The sequence below is a fragment of the Pinus tabuliformis genome, chromosome 4_2 (assembly GCF_031772625.1).
Source record: "Pinus tabuliformis cultivar Carrire ecotype Pingquan chromosome 4_2, CPIR1, whole genome shotgun sequence".
In the NCBI taxonomy this organism is placed as follows: domain Eukaryota; kingdom Viridiplantae; phylum Streptophyta; class Pinopsida; order Pinales; family Pinaceae; genus Pinus; species Pinus tabuliformis.
In genome coordinates, this window is record NC_142304.1 from 1,104,005,302 (window position 1) to 1,104,020,121 (window position 14,820).

General features: G+C 35.9%; 1 protein-coding gene across 1 annotated transcript; it reads right to left on the reverse strand.

Annotated features, from left to right (window-relative positions):
* Nucleotides 1-4,478: 4,478 nt before the first annotated feature.
* On the reverse strand, nt 4,479-6,212 carry LOC149173522 (ATP-dependent DNA helicase pfh1-like). The gene has a single exon (XM_089426727.1). It carries the CDS (start codon nt 6,210-6,212, stop codon nt 4,479-4,481), a length of 1,734 nt encoding a protein of 577 aa, XP_089282853.1.
* Nucleotides 6,213-14,820: the final 8,608 nt, after the last annotated feature.

The following is a 14,820-nucleotide window of genomic DNA, read 5'->3' on the forward strand; positions in this document are numbered from 1 at the left end:
GCACGCAGCTCTATTGACAAAGGGCATACATCTCAAGCAGTCATTTTAAAAAATTGTGAAATATATCCTTTAAATCATCTTAGCACGTAACCCAGCATGCCCATCGCAATTAAATGATTTAAATGATTTCAATGCAACATATCTATCTATATCACTGTTACTGGGAATTCAATGTAACTGCTAGAACTTAGAATCCCATAACCAGCCAGCTGATCTATATGTCGGCGTGATAGACTGATGTTCTGCCTTGGATTCATCTTTACTTAACAGAAACATATCACAAAATACATAAAATCGACTGGGCTGGATCCCTTAATATGTATCAAAAGCAGCAAAGACACAATACAAAGAATAGCATTATACTGAAATCAAAAACAGAACTTTATGTACACAAAAGAAAGGGAATAACAGTCACAAATCTGTTAGCCTAGAAATGAAGAGTCGCGATTCTCAAGATAAAAATGAAAGGTATGCAATCCAACCTTAAAATTCTTAATTATTGTGGCTGAAACGGTCAATATAAACCCAAAATTTACAGCGGAAAAAGACCGCAATCACCAGCAAAACGACTCTACTGCAAACTGTGGGAATAAATTCAAGAGAAATTTCTGTGTCGTTCGGAGAGGACGAGGATCGGCTTTCAAGTTTAATCGCTCGATGACCCAAATTTAAAACTTAAAACGCATAAAAGAAATGTAAAGTGCGCACTTAAAGAATGTGGAGTTCGGCGCACTTAAAGACCCAAGGCAGAGGTAAAAGGGCTCCGATACCAACTGTTAGAAAACTAATAAACTTAAACAGCGATTCTGCATGCGGAAAGAACTGAAAAGAATCACTGAAACTTAATGCCCAGGGATACGAATTACCTCCAGCCATTGGTGAAACTGTTGATGCAATTTCCTTCTGAAACACCACGCTCCAGCTGCACAAGCAAAAGGGAAAGAAGACAAATGATCTGAAGGCACTTCCAAGCTCTGTTATCTCAGCTAGATGGTGTAGAACTGAAGGGGATTGAGATATGAGCTTGGGGACCAAACAGATGAATATATAGCTAAGCTTCCATCAAGCTTCTAATAGCTATTGGTTAGATGTCCCACAAATCAAGGTAGAGATCAGATCAAAGTGATGGACCACTTTAGTAGCTCCCAATTATAAATTTAGTAATTGCAGTTGATTTTCTTAACTTAAGGAAACTACTGCAGTTGGTTTCCATAAGTTAAGAAAAGCTGCAATTCCATAAATCAAGGTAGCTTTTGTGTAAAATCAATGGAGCTTAACAAAATCTGGCGTAATCGTTCTTTGCATAATCCACTACAATTCTAGATTGACAGTAGCAATATCCTGTCATGACTTGCAAGAGATTCACACCTTACATTTAAACAACTGGTTAAATCTACAAAATAACTTGTGAGAGATTCACACCTTACATTTAAACAACTGGTTAAATCTACAATATTTTGTGACTTTTTTCTTTGCATAGTAAACTTTGGTTCTAATTAGTTTTAAAATTTAAACATTCCAATTTGATGGATTAATAGAAACAATAATCTCTACTGACTTGTAAGAGATTCCCACCCTTCCATATGTCAAATAACAATAAAGCCTGTAAAAGAAAGGAAGATTACCACAGCATGTGGGATATCCAGAGAAGCCAAGAGAGTCCTCCAACAAATGTTCCATAGAAATTGGTTGTTTTCAAGGCTGTAAGCGTAAAAACTTATAAATTTGGTTGTTTTCAAGGCTGTAATCGTAAAAACTCCCAGTCACTTTTTTTAACACCCGGTGGCCATATAATCGACACTTCATTACGTTCTCGGCATTTACAAGATAGTCCTTCAACAATTTGACCACATCCATGATTCTTCTATGAAGTCTCTGTGTTGGAACCTTATGCTTCTGCTAATTTTTTCCTCCTGGGAGGTTCAGCGCCATACAAGGCTTGAAGTCGTGTCATTTTGGAACAGGTTTGATGGCTAGAATTATGCCGCTATTAACATTGCAAACATCAAAGGTGTGTTTCTATACTTTTTTTTTAGCCTAAGTTTGTCCATCAGATGGGGATTATACGCAGAACTCATGGTGGGAGGTATATCCACTTGCTTACATTTTTTTTTCTCAAATTTTACTTCTAAATTTGAAATCACGATCGAGAGTGACACAAGTTCAAGATCAACTTCACCTTGGTCTGTCCACTCAATTTGTGTTCTGAAAATTCTACAATTAAGATACCATCAACCATTGTGTTCTGGTTGAAATTTTCTAAATAGAGTTAATAAAATTTCAGATTTTGGGTCTTATGTTTATTTTATTATGAAAATATGAATAACGTCTCAATAATAAGCTGATGCCAGTTAAGTGTTTGTCCCTTGCATTTTACATCTGTGACAATCTCAAAACTCATGTTTTTCAATTCTCAGAAAGTTGACAAATATATTCATATTTTCCCAACAGTTAAATTGCTAAATTCCACCTTCAGAAACCTGGTCATCCACATTTTAGTTATACCGATGAACTTAGCTATCATAGACTCCTCAGATAAACATCTCTCTAAATAATTAATCTGGAGTCAAATAACTGCTATTATTTTTGGCATTGCGCATAATGTATTTGGTCAGCATCTTGGACCGTTGGCCACACCATTGCCTGGTTGGAATGGTTTATGATTATTATCGAGAATAAGATACCTCAATATTGTGGCAGGAACTTTAGTTTCATAGAATAACAGAGCCAAACTCATTTCAGGTAGTTTCAGACCTGGCAAGGAGCATATTCATATTCAAAAACTATGAATTTGTAACAATGCAGCTATACCCTTTCCCACTCAATCACCCTCCCTCTTTTCCCTTCACACTTTCATGGGTGTACAGCAAGTGTTGACTTGGGACAGCAAGTGCAACACCAATTTCCGCAAATACTCACACAGCTGCTCCCCTGAAAATGACTTGCTCCTCCATGCTGAGTGTTGACTTGGGACAGTGCAACCTCAAGACAGACAAAATTGACAGGGACCTCCTTCCCGGCTAAATGAAAGAAATTTCTGGCTAGACATGGAAACATGAGCAATCATAAAGCTACATACCTCATAGTCACACATACATTAACAGACTTGTAATGCTTATTGGCACCGTGTCAACAATAGATAATCCGACATTTGATGCCTTTGGACCCCGTTTGTTTGATTTAGATCATAATTCTATTGGACCTTACATTAACACATACATTAACAGACTTGCAATGCTTATTGGCACCGTGTCAACAATGGACAATCCGACATTTCAAGCCTTTGGACCCCGTTTGTTTGATTTAGATCATAATGCTATTGGACCTTACTGCTGCCAGTATACAGAGGGGTAACATGCTTTGAATGAATGTTGCATATCAATTTCCATGGCTCTATGATTGTTGGGGTTCGAAACTGGGTCATCATTATGGAAATGACCAATCTCAACCACAAGACCACAGTGTAACAGACAAAAAATTGGGGTAATTTGTCTATTCTATATTACCAATTCTAATTGATATATTGATAAGAAGCATTCAGGCTCCTCAAAAATCATAACATGTGTTTTCAAATAACAACATTCACATTGTTTATTTTGAGTTAGTGAAGTTTTGGTTAAAGCGCAACTCCATGTTTATTAGGCACCCACATTTTCACCATGTCTTGGGAGGTCTGCTCCAACTACTTATGGGAATTCATTCATTGGAATCATTGTAACCCATAGCACTCTACTAATCACCCTCTCTTAGAAACTTGCTTTGAACAACGATAGAGGGTGAATGGTAACCGTCAAAGTCTAGTAGAGAGGGCAAACCTTACCCATACGGACATTGACCCATACAAGAGCGGTGAGGCAAAATCATGTCACTCTACCTCTAGATGGAAGATAAGTTAATATGATGCAATAATCAGGTCTGGTGAAAATGCCAGACTCATGAAACAAATATAAACAAAACGAAACGTAATATCGAATATCCTCGCATGACCTAAAATAGGGGACAATAACATTCCTGCCCTCCTGCTTACTGATAGTTGGACTAGAAACTTAATACTCCGATTAATTATAATTGATATATTGATACTATTTGAACATCGAAACTAAATCCATAATAATTTGAAAATCGAAACTAAATCCATGGTAATTTGAACATCGAAACTAAATCCATAATAATTATGAGCCTATATTACCAGATAGCAAGAGTTGATCTTCTTAATAACTCAGTCATTACTGTACTTCTCAGGTCTTAAGAAAACAACTTCTCTGTAAAATTGAGGTCAATATACACGATTCAAAATAAGTAGATAGGTTCTATGATACTTCGACATGATTCAAAATAAGGAGATAGGTTCTATAATACTGCCATCTCCCTATCACAACTAAAAATTCAACCCCAAGTCAAATTACTGGAGATGTGTAAAAGCTAATAATGTCACCAAAACTGTGAAGTCTGACTACAGGGTTCGTTTCTTTTCTTTATCATCCAAGTAGCGCCCCATTGCTGGTAAGTTTCTGATAGAACTCAAGCACCTTTGGGTGTGCTTTGATCTTAGACGGTTTAAATCCTGTCAACGTCAGCCCGTCTAAACTCTTTACGCGGGAAAGGGCTACATATACCATGCCATAGTCAAATGCCCTCGAAAGATTTGTCTCCAACCTCTCCAATGTCATACCTTGGCACTTGTGCACAGTAACAGCCCATGCTAAAATCAATGGCACCTGTGTTCGGGTAGCCACCTTCACCGCACCTTCATAAACATGCCAGGATTCCGATGTGATAATCGTTTCGACCCCGCAGAGAAATCTCACCTTTGGCCAGAGCCCTGTTGGACTAATATCTCTCGACTGCGTCTCATCCCTAACAAAACCAACAATCTGACCGGTTGCGCCATTCACCAGTCCTGCCCCGGGTTCTATGTTCTTGATGAGCATTACTTGAGCTCCAATGCAAAGACCAATCTCATCAGGGGCAATTAGAGCCTTCAGCTTATGTCTTTTGTCCCTTTTTCCTTTATCCTTCGCATTAAAATTGATGATTTCCTGCCCCAGGGCTTTCAGTTTCCTATCATTCACTCTCCTAACATCAGCATTTCTCGGATACAATCTAGTCACAGGCTCATCTCTGGTCACAGACGAACCATGACAGTTCTTCAATTTGGCCAAAGTTTCTGAGTCGCACAGACCTCTTCTTATTTCTTGCAACATCTCTACTAGTTCCCTATCTGACTGCCTATAAACATGAGTTAATTCAATCTGTTTGTCAAAGCACTCATTCCAGCAATCTGCCTCGAAGGCAAAGAACTTGTCCGAGTTCTGAGGCCTCACCGGTGGAAGTTGGAAGAAATCCCCTGCTACTACAAGCTGCAACCCACCCCACACCCGTTTTTCCTTCCCTGGCTGCCTCAGCTCGTTGGCAACATAATTCAATTGATCAAAAAACTCTCCATCCATCATGCTTATCTCATCTATAACCAATGCGTTGGCTTTTTTCCATCTTTTAACAGATTTCTTCTTCCTTTTAATCATTGCCAACAGTTCTTTCGGAGTCGTAGCACGTGGTGGAGCTCCAGCAAAGGAATGTAGAGTCATGCCATTCAAAAGGCATGCTGCAACCCCTGTTGAGGCTGTTACAAAGACGGAGTCTGGACCATGCAATTCCTCCAAGATTTTTACTACAAAATTCAGAAGGTAGCTCTTACCTGTGCCTGCACAGCCTGTAAGAAAGACGGATTCCCCTCTTGAAACGGCATTCAAAACTCTCATCTGCTCATTGGATAACGTAATGTTTCCCTCCGAATGGGCCTCCCACATTCTCATGACTTTATTCCATTCTACCTGTTGTTGTCTGTAATTGGTTATCTCGGAAAACCCTCCAGATTTTGAACCGATTTTGACCTGTGATTCACTGTGACTTCCCTGCGATTGTTTTTCCAGACTCTGTTTGGCTAGTGACGTTGTTTTTTGCAGCTCCATCCTCCCGCTGGGTTGCTGGGTTAGGGGATTTTGAGAGTCAGATTTATGCTGGGAACCGCTGAATCCTTTAGACCCAGAACTCATTTTTTTCGCTTCAATTCTCGTTGCAGATTTTGCCATTTCACTGAATCCAAATCCCATCACCCTCCATGCAAATCTCTTAGCCATAACTGTAGCGGAGTACCCATTTGTAATAGCAGAGCAAACCTTGCGAGATCGTATGCCCGAGAGAAGTAACATGCCCTCTCTCTGCCTGCAGTCGCGGTGGGGCAACTTTCGCTTGCGAGTAGCTGGTTGCGCGCCTTATTTGAGCAGTACCCTGCGAAAGGAAGGGGATCAGTAAAATAAGCAAAGTGAACATTGACGCAAGGCTGCACATACTCCGGTAAAGATGGATTGCGGTGGAAGGTATATTGCCTGATGTCATGTCTACGTATGCTCCTTCCTTTCGATTGCCATTAAGCGATGGAGCGAGCGAATTGAACGCACAGCCAAACAGATTGTCCTGCCAGTACATTTCTAAACCCCACACTTTTAATCCTGTGGTACGACCATTCTGTGATCTCATACCCAAGTGATTAATGTGGCCAGGACACCAAGCGGCATTCGCGGCAAAACCATGGATGGTATTTGACAGTCAAATTGTCCGACGAGTGTGTCATATATAAAATTCCTACTTAATACCCACCATTAATGGGTACCGTAAATATTGATTGTCTCACTTAGCATGTTAACCCCTGGCCATGTATTAACCACCCTCGTCGAAGCGAGTTCCAGCACAGGCGCAACAAAAGCGTCTGGGTTATGAGTTGCAGTGCCATTATATGTTGGGTGTATCCTGAGTTCAAGGAGCCGACTATCCCCACCGCAGGTCTCTCTTTCCTTCGGAACTTTACCCGTCGGGCAATGAATTTCGGCTATCAAATGCAGACATAAATTCCACTGGCTAGATTGTCGGGCTCTCGCAAGAGAACTCTCTCCTCCTCTAGAGCTGCTACATTCTAAGTCCTCAGCGTTGTATATTTTCGGTTCCCTTAGTGCCCTTCTTGCCTCGCCATGGCCGGATAGACAACTCTCGTGCTCGCTTTCTGGCAGCGTCTCCGCCACAGCACTACCAAGAGCACACTCCAGTCGCAATCCAAGAAGAAATTCACAGGCAAAGGAGGAAATTTACCAAGAATTCACAATGCAGAGGAGGAAATTTGCCAAGAGCATCAACAAATTTTCTATTCAAGGACCCAGAAGAAGTAGCGCTGGTAATACTAGGGTAACCCACAATCACTATCATCTATCTTTATATTAAATTTATCCTTGGAAAAGAGGTTCCGGGTAATCTCTTGAACAGACCGGAGGAATTGAAGCTGCTTTAGCACGCTTGGAAATGGATTCACAGTCGAGGTCGCCACCACCTCTGCAAAGTAGGGGAGTGGAATTTATATCGTAGCAGTGAGTGAAGGGCTAGGTGTTTTGATTAAAAAAACATTTGTTTGTTTTTAATTATTTTAATAAATATATTTTTATTAATAAAATTAAATATATTTATTTATTAATAAAAGAAAAGTAATTGTAAATATAGATAGGAAATAAATAATTATTTTAGTATTAAATAATAAATATAAATGACTTATATTTAGATTTTTAAATTAAAAATTCAAATATTTTATTGAAATATTAATTAATCGTTGAATTAAAAAATAAATAAAATTTATATGTTTACATTAACACTATAGAATTTAATATAATTTTTATGTAACTTTATTAATTTTATAAAATTTTGTTTTTAAAGTATATTGTGATTAGTTTATTTCACCGAATTTTGATTTTCCATTATTTTTATTATAAATATTCATAAATTATTAAATAAAAATAAAAAATTTCAAAATTTAACCGTTGGTTTTTTTTTTTAAATTATGCTAATATTTAATTTATTTAATTTATGTTAATATTTAATTTAATGGATGATTTTTATATAATTTTAATAAATTTTATAAAAAGAATTTAAACCATATAAATTAATTAAAAGTCAAATTATTGAAAATTTGTTTATATTTGTTTTTTGAAAATATTTGACGATGGTTGGAGGAATGATTGTTATTCTTTCATCAAGTAGTTAAGTTCATGTAAGTAATATGTTTTTTCCTATCGAATTTTTATTAAAAAGTAAGAAGTTTTGGAAGAAACTTTTAATTAGTAAAACTAATTAATATTATATAGGATTTCCTCGAAGAATTAGAATTCTTACCTAAGAAGTCTTTATGAATCCCTTAGTGCCATTACAATTGGAAAAGCTAAAGACAATGAAGGCTACCAAGTTAACATTTTTAAACCCAGAGGGCCTATCCTCATCTATCACATACATAAGCTCTTCAATTTCAGATTGAAGCATGGTTTCCCTGAACCCTCAATGAAAAGACTTACTATACCAATTTTTAAGAGTGGAGATAAAAGTAGTCCCTCTAATTAGAGGACCATTATGATTAGACCTATTTTAGCTTTATGAATTATTTTGGAAAAGAAGACTAGTTTATGCTTGGAAAACCATGTAAAAAGAGTTAAAGGCCAAGCTAGGTTTAGGAGATATCATTCAATTGTGACCACCTTGTTACTCTTAAGATCATTGTGGACGAGTGCCACAATAATAAAACCAATCTCTCATCTTGTTTTGTTGACTTTAGGAAAAAAATGAGATTCCTGACAAACCTTTAGAAGAGGTTGGAAGAGATAAAGGTTCATTTTGAGTTGAGGGTTGTTGTGACAAGGTTATATGAGAACATTATTGACAAGTTTAGGACCACTAAGGGTTGGGTGGAAGAAATTAATTGCAATATCAAAGTCAAGCAAGGGTGGTCCCTTGTCTTGTACCCTTTTTGACATATACATTAATAAGTTAGAAGAGTGTTTGGAAGAAACAAGTTGTATTGGCTCAACACTCACTCGTGTAGTCATCACGCTTCTTCTTTATGCTGATGATATTGTTCTTTTGGAAATGAGTCCTTATAATCTTGGCAAGAAACTAATAATCCTCCAAGATTTATATTTCAAGATGGACGTCATTATTAATATTAACAAAATGGAAGTCATGATAATTAAATCTAAAAAAAATGTCAATATCTACCTAAGGATCCACCTAACTAGGGGAGTGTTTGAGAAAACCAGCATTGCAATTGTGTTTCCAATGTGATCATTGGGGACTTAGAATGAACAAAAGCCCCATAGCCTTCTTACTAGTGTCATTGTCATCCACTAAAGCGACACATGGTCCACTACTTTGGTGTAGAGTATATGGAACTAACCATGAGGTAATAACACGATAGTGTTGTATTTACCCTACATATGGGTAGTGGAAATATTTCCCATTCTAATTAAACATTAACAATCTCTATTTGAATACATTAACTTTAACTTACTAAGGAGAAGCATGTTAGAGTGTAAAATGGAAATGGTTGGTTGAACAATGGCATCTTTGTTATCTCCTTAGGCTCCCTTAACATTATTAGTTTACAATTTTAGCTTCATGAGCAACTCATGTCAAGTCCTTGCATGAGAACTAATATAGAGCTTTGTAGATGGACCTTCCTGACAAGGTGGGCATCCAACATGTGAGGATTCATTGACAAGGAAAGGTGAGGAATAATGGAACAAATAGCTTGCCACAAAAAATTAATCAAAAGGTTACATTATCTTCTCCATGCACACTTGAAATTGCTATGGTATGTGGAGAAGCTTCATTCACAAGAATAATTTATGTTGGGAAGCATGATATAGGTTGAATGTATCATACCAAGGCTACACATAAGGTAAGGCATTGATAACCATCCAAAGTCCATTCAAGAACACCACTTGTGTACCTTCCTCTTTGTCTAATACTACATAGATGTATCCCTTGTCAAGTTTCAGTAAGAATATTCCACCTTCCAACCTCTAAGGTCACAATGGTCCACAAATCATTTATAGAGTTGTTGCTCCAAAGACATCCTCTTCAAAAATTGAAGGATGGAAACCCTCTTCTTGAGACAATCAATTATTGTTTGGACCTCCTCATTGAATGAAAAAATTGTATCAAAATTTCCCAACTATGGATGAGGGATCAATGCATTAAGGAAGGATCTCCTTGATGGTCAATGAAAAAATCAGCCTCGGGAAGGGATTTAGAAGGTCTAGATTGTTCGTCTCATCCTTGACTTTATTTATGGATAAAAGTTTTATTATATAGCCTGGGTCTCTTAGGGGAAGACGTTGACAGACACCCATGATAGATTGGACTGTCTAGCGTAATAGACCGCAAAAGCACAACATTCAAACCAACTCTTGTGGAATCCCATAAGAAGAGTATTACCACTAGACAATGATACACAAACCAAAACTTTAACAAATTTAACATATTGAGGATGAAGTCCCATTCGGTTATATAAAGCTATGAAGTCCTTGGAAAATTTGTAATTAAATTTGTTTAAAGTTATGTATGAATATTTTTATTTTTTGCTATAATTATCACCATGAGGTAGATATGTAATCGTGTTGTAAATGTTGTAAATATTTTTTCTTTTACAATTAACAAAATGTTGATAATCAAGACTATTAGACATAAGAACCTATAGGGGCTATGATACCACAAGTGGGAAAAGATAAGGGGGCCTAAGAGAATTCTGTGTTATTCCTCCATCTAACCTACTTTATAATCTTCACCTTATTTAAATTATGAACAATGTAGATAACCAATTCTTAGAGTTAAAACATCATTCTTATACTTTAGCAAAGTGTCTCCCCTGCATTCTTGGAACAAGAGGAAGTAGTGGGAGAAACTTCTTCTGAGAGCAAATGAAGTAGAAAATTTGAATAAGGGAAAAGGGGGGAAAATTGGAGGAAAAAGGAGTTTGGGAGACCAGACCATTAAAAAAAGAGTACCAAGAAAATATAGTTGAGACCAGCATGAAAATAGAGATTATTCATGTTGAAAGAGTCATGAAACCAAGAAATCTACAAGGAAGTTTGGGGACATCAACTGGACCTTGCTATATCCTCACAAAGACCACTAAAGGGAGGGACTTCTAAGGGATGGTATGTGGGTGCCTCTTGCTACTTTTTCCTTTGAAAAACTAGCAGTGGACGATATCTTGGGTAAATTTGTCGATTGAACTAATAGTTATTGTTCCTACTTCACCTCGGTGGTATCATAGCCTAGCTAGGGAGTGGATTTCTATAGCAAAACTACCTATGGAGGGGTGGAAATAACTTAGTTTGTTTGGTTTTAATGGTCATCTTTTTGCATCTAGATAAGTATTTTACTTATGCAAAATTATTATTTGTTGGTTTATTGTTAAGTAATTAAATGATTATTAAAATTAGTGGGATCTTATGTATCTATTTCATTTCGTATTTGGAATTTAAAATTTTCTCTACGACATTCTTAATTCAACTGACAACTTTACATCATGTTTATCCTTGTTCTTGAAGATGAATGAAAGATTGTGCTTTACTAGCACATTTGGTTCCCACATAGTTTATTGCAATGAAAGTTGTTGCTTATATGGGTCCTCTCATTTTTTACTCTCGCCTTCATAAAATGCCCTGAGCAAATATTTACCATTCATGAATATTAGTAAAGACAATACTACTTATAAACCCATGTGTAGCAATGAAGAAGATATTATTTGGCAGAATTTGGAAAGAATGCTAAGAAAATTCCTAAGAAAGGAATTTGTGAATGTTCTAGAAATCCATACATGTTGTATCGTATGTAAGTGCTAAAAAATAAAGATTGAGCATAGATATGCAAAATTGGAGCTTTTTCCTTGGCATCCATTCAAGGTAATCTCTATGTTTTGTTGATGAGTAAAAATGGCCTAAACTATTCTTGCAATATTTTTTTGAATTCTTTGTGAGCAAGACCAAGAAAGATGAGAACATAACCCGGGATTGTATAGCCTTGCGAATAACCACTTATATAATCAAAACAAAATAAAATAAATCTACAATAAATATATTACAAAAATTAAAATGAATGATGATAATAAGCACCACTATTAAGATAACGTCACAACTCAAAAAGTTAACTTAGTTAAATTGTTGTAGTTGAAATATACAATTTAATAAAAAAAATATTGATCCAGGTGGATATTGGTGGCCACCCTCTTATTCCACTTTGACCCACAATATTGTTTCTTTCAGTTTCCTTAATTATAACATTGTTTACTATTTTCGGAAATTTTTTGGGTCATAAACTTTCAGAGCCATTTTGAGGCCATAAACGACATTTTTGTGAAAAATTGACAAACCCAATGCTAATGACAAGCTCTGCCGTCGAAAGTTGTTGTCATTAGATAGATATTTCTAACGAGTTATCATATGCGTCAAACGGGGATCGTATGCCAAAGTTACGACCTCGGGAAGTTGATGTACCAACTAACCCCATCAGGGCCCACAAACTTTTGGCGTTTTATCTCCTGGGGTTAGGTTTTTGTAACATAGTTCAGAAAGCATATAGTCATCACATCTCTTCTCAGAGATAAGCTACCATCGACTAAGCTAGTTTATTTCCATTCTTCACGTAAACTGTTTTCAGTATATGTTATTAATTCATTGAAGTTGTGTTTCGTTGTAGCTTTGTGTTTCTGTTTAATTTTGTATGTCATTTTGTTCTGGCATAAATTTGAATCAAATACAAACTAAGGACTAGAAGAGAAATGGTATTTACAATAAGATACAAAAATATTCACAAAATACTGAAGAAGAAAATAGAAAGTAAAGTACAAGATAGTAAAACCAAATGAAAATTCTCCATTGAGTTCATTCAAAAAATTGTTCAAACATCATGAATCGATATCAACAAATGTCAAAACTTGTGACAAATATCTCTTTACAAATAACAACATTTAATGGTCGCGGGAGTCAAATGCAAGCGGTGAAGAACCAAAACAAAGCTCAAGCCTCACTGTAATCAGTTCGTATAGAAAAAATTTGGATATTGGTACAACTATTGCAAAAGTGTCAATGATCAACCATGATAAAAAAAAGAAGCAACACTAAACACATTAATGATCAAAATTATAAAATAATACCTTCAAGAGTAAGAGAAGAACTTAATAACCCCATTCATTGTTATTTTTTAAAAGAACACTTGTTTCATCAAAGTTGTTAGACTCAATATATTTAAATCAAAACAAATGAATCTTCTCCAAACTAAAGAAAGAACACTAAATCATACCATTCCCTATGTAAAAGTTCGGACCTATTCTCCTTCTACAAGATGAAATATATAGGTGAAGAGTTGTCGAAATAATTTCCAAAAAGTCATTCTTCTTTTTCTAATTTCATACTCAACTCTACCACTCATCTTTTCCCAATAGTTATCCCAAGACAACTAATTTTGATTTAAGAAGGAAAATAAAATTAAAAAAGAATGGCAATTTTTAGAAAGTAGATGGATGGCTACATGACTCATTAGGAAGGGAGCATATAATTTCCTTTTTAGCATTTTTAATTTAAATTTCAAAATTTATTTAAATTGTGATAATGCACGATCCATCACCTTGTAACTCCCACACATGCATTGCTTAAAAAAAACACAATTACCAAATGTTTGACATCATTTGCATATCAAAATATATATATAAATATATATATCAAAAGAAAGTATAACAATATCAATTATTGTTGTGAGTTCATCTTGTCTGAAAAAGTGCCACAATATCCATTAAAATATAACCAATATCACTAAAAAATAAACCTTAATATTCTTCAATTAATACATAAACTATCATGGATATTCAATTGGACAGTGTGTCACAACAGACAAGATAATAATATATTAAAATACTAAATTGTTACACTATTACAATCTTATTGAAATTCTTGATATATAGATTCAACTATAATTAATGCATTCATTCAAATGGAAATATGCACAAAAGTAGAGAACAAAAACATAAGCTCTCACACACACACATAAGACACAAGATATGTTATATGGGAAACCATTTCGGGAGAAAACCCAGCTAGAAGGTGAGGTCGCTTCACTCTCTTTCTTTGTCTGGAAATATGGTTGCAAGTACAAATAAGTAATGTTTGTGGCCAGTGTGTTGCTACAGTGCACAAATCCTCTCTGTGTTCTCTACCTCCTATCGCCCTTGGCTATCTTTTCTCATCTATGGAAGAAAATGATCTCAAAAGAATGGAATGCCTCTCCTAATGGCCCGGTTATAACACAACCCAATAGCCTACTAGTGGTTAAGTTTGACTACATAAACTCTTAATTAGACTTACAATATAGACCCTTCTAGAGTATTTTACATCACAATCACATGGTTAAACTCTTTTCCATGAATAATGGGGGTTGATGTGGCATCCTCCTAAATTATAGATGTGAAAACAGGAAGGTCAACTTCTTAGTGGCATAACTTTTGCATACAGACTCAAATTGACATGCTTCTTACGTCATTGGAAAGATCTACGTGTGTATAAAAACGTGAAAAGGTGTTACACGAAAGAGACAAAGTTATATCCCCAAAAAAATGTCGTTTGATGCCTTAAAATTCCCCCAGAAGGTTTCAGACCCTGTTTTGCCAAACTGGGTCCCGCTGATAAAAATGGTCCCATTAGATGATTCCTTCGTTTTCTCCACTCTGAATGCATCAAGATGGATGAAGAACAATATAATGATCCAATCTGGATCATCAATTGACTTCCACTAGAATATCAGAACCTATAAGAAAATTGTGATGAATTATGATGAATCTCAGGAAAGAGATCTTCTGTTGAAGGTGTTGGTTGACTTTCAGAAGTCCCACTGAAATGTTTGTACTAGAACTCTCTTCTATTCCCTTACATTTTCCTTTGTTCTGAGTAGTTG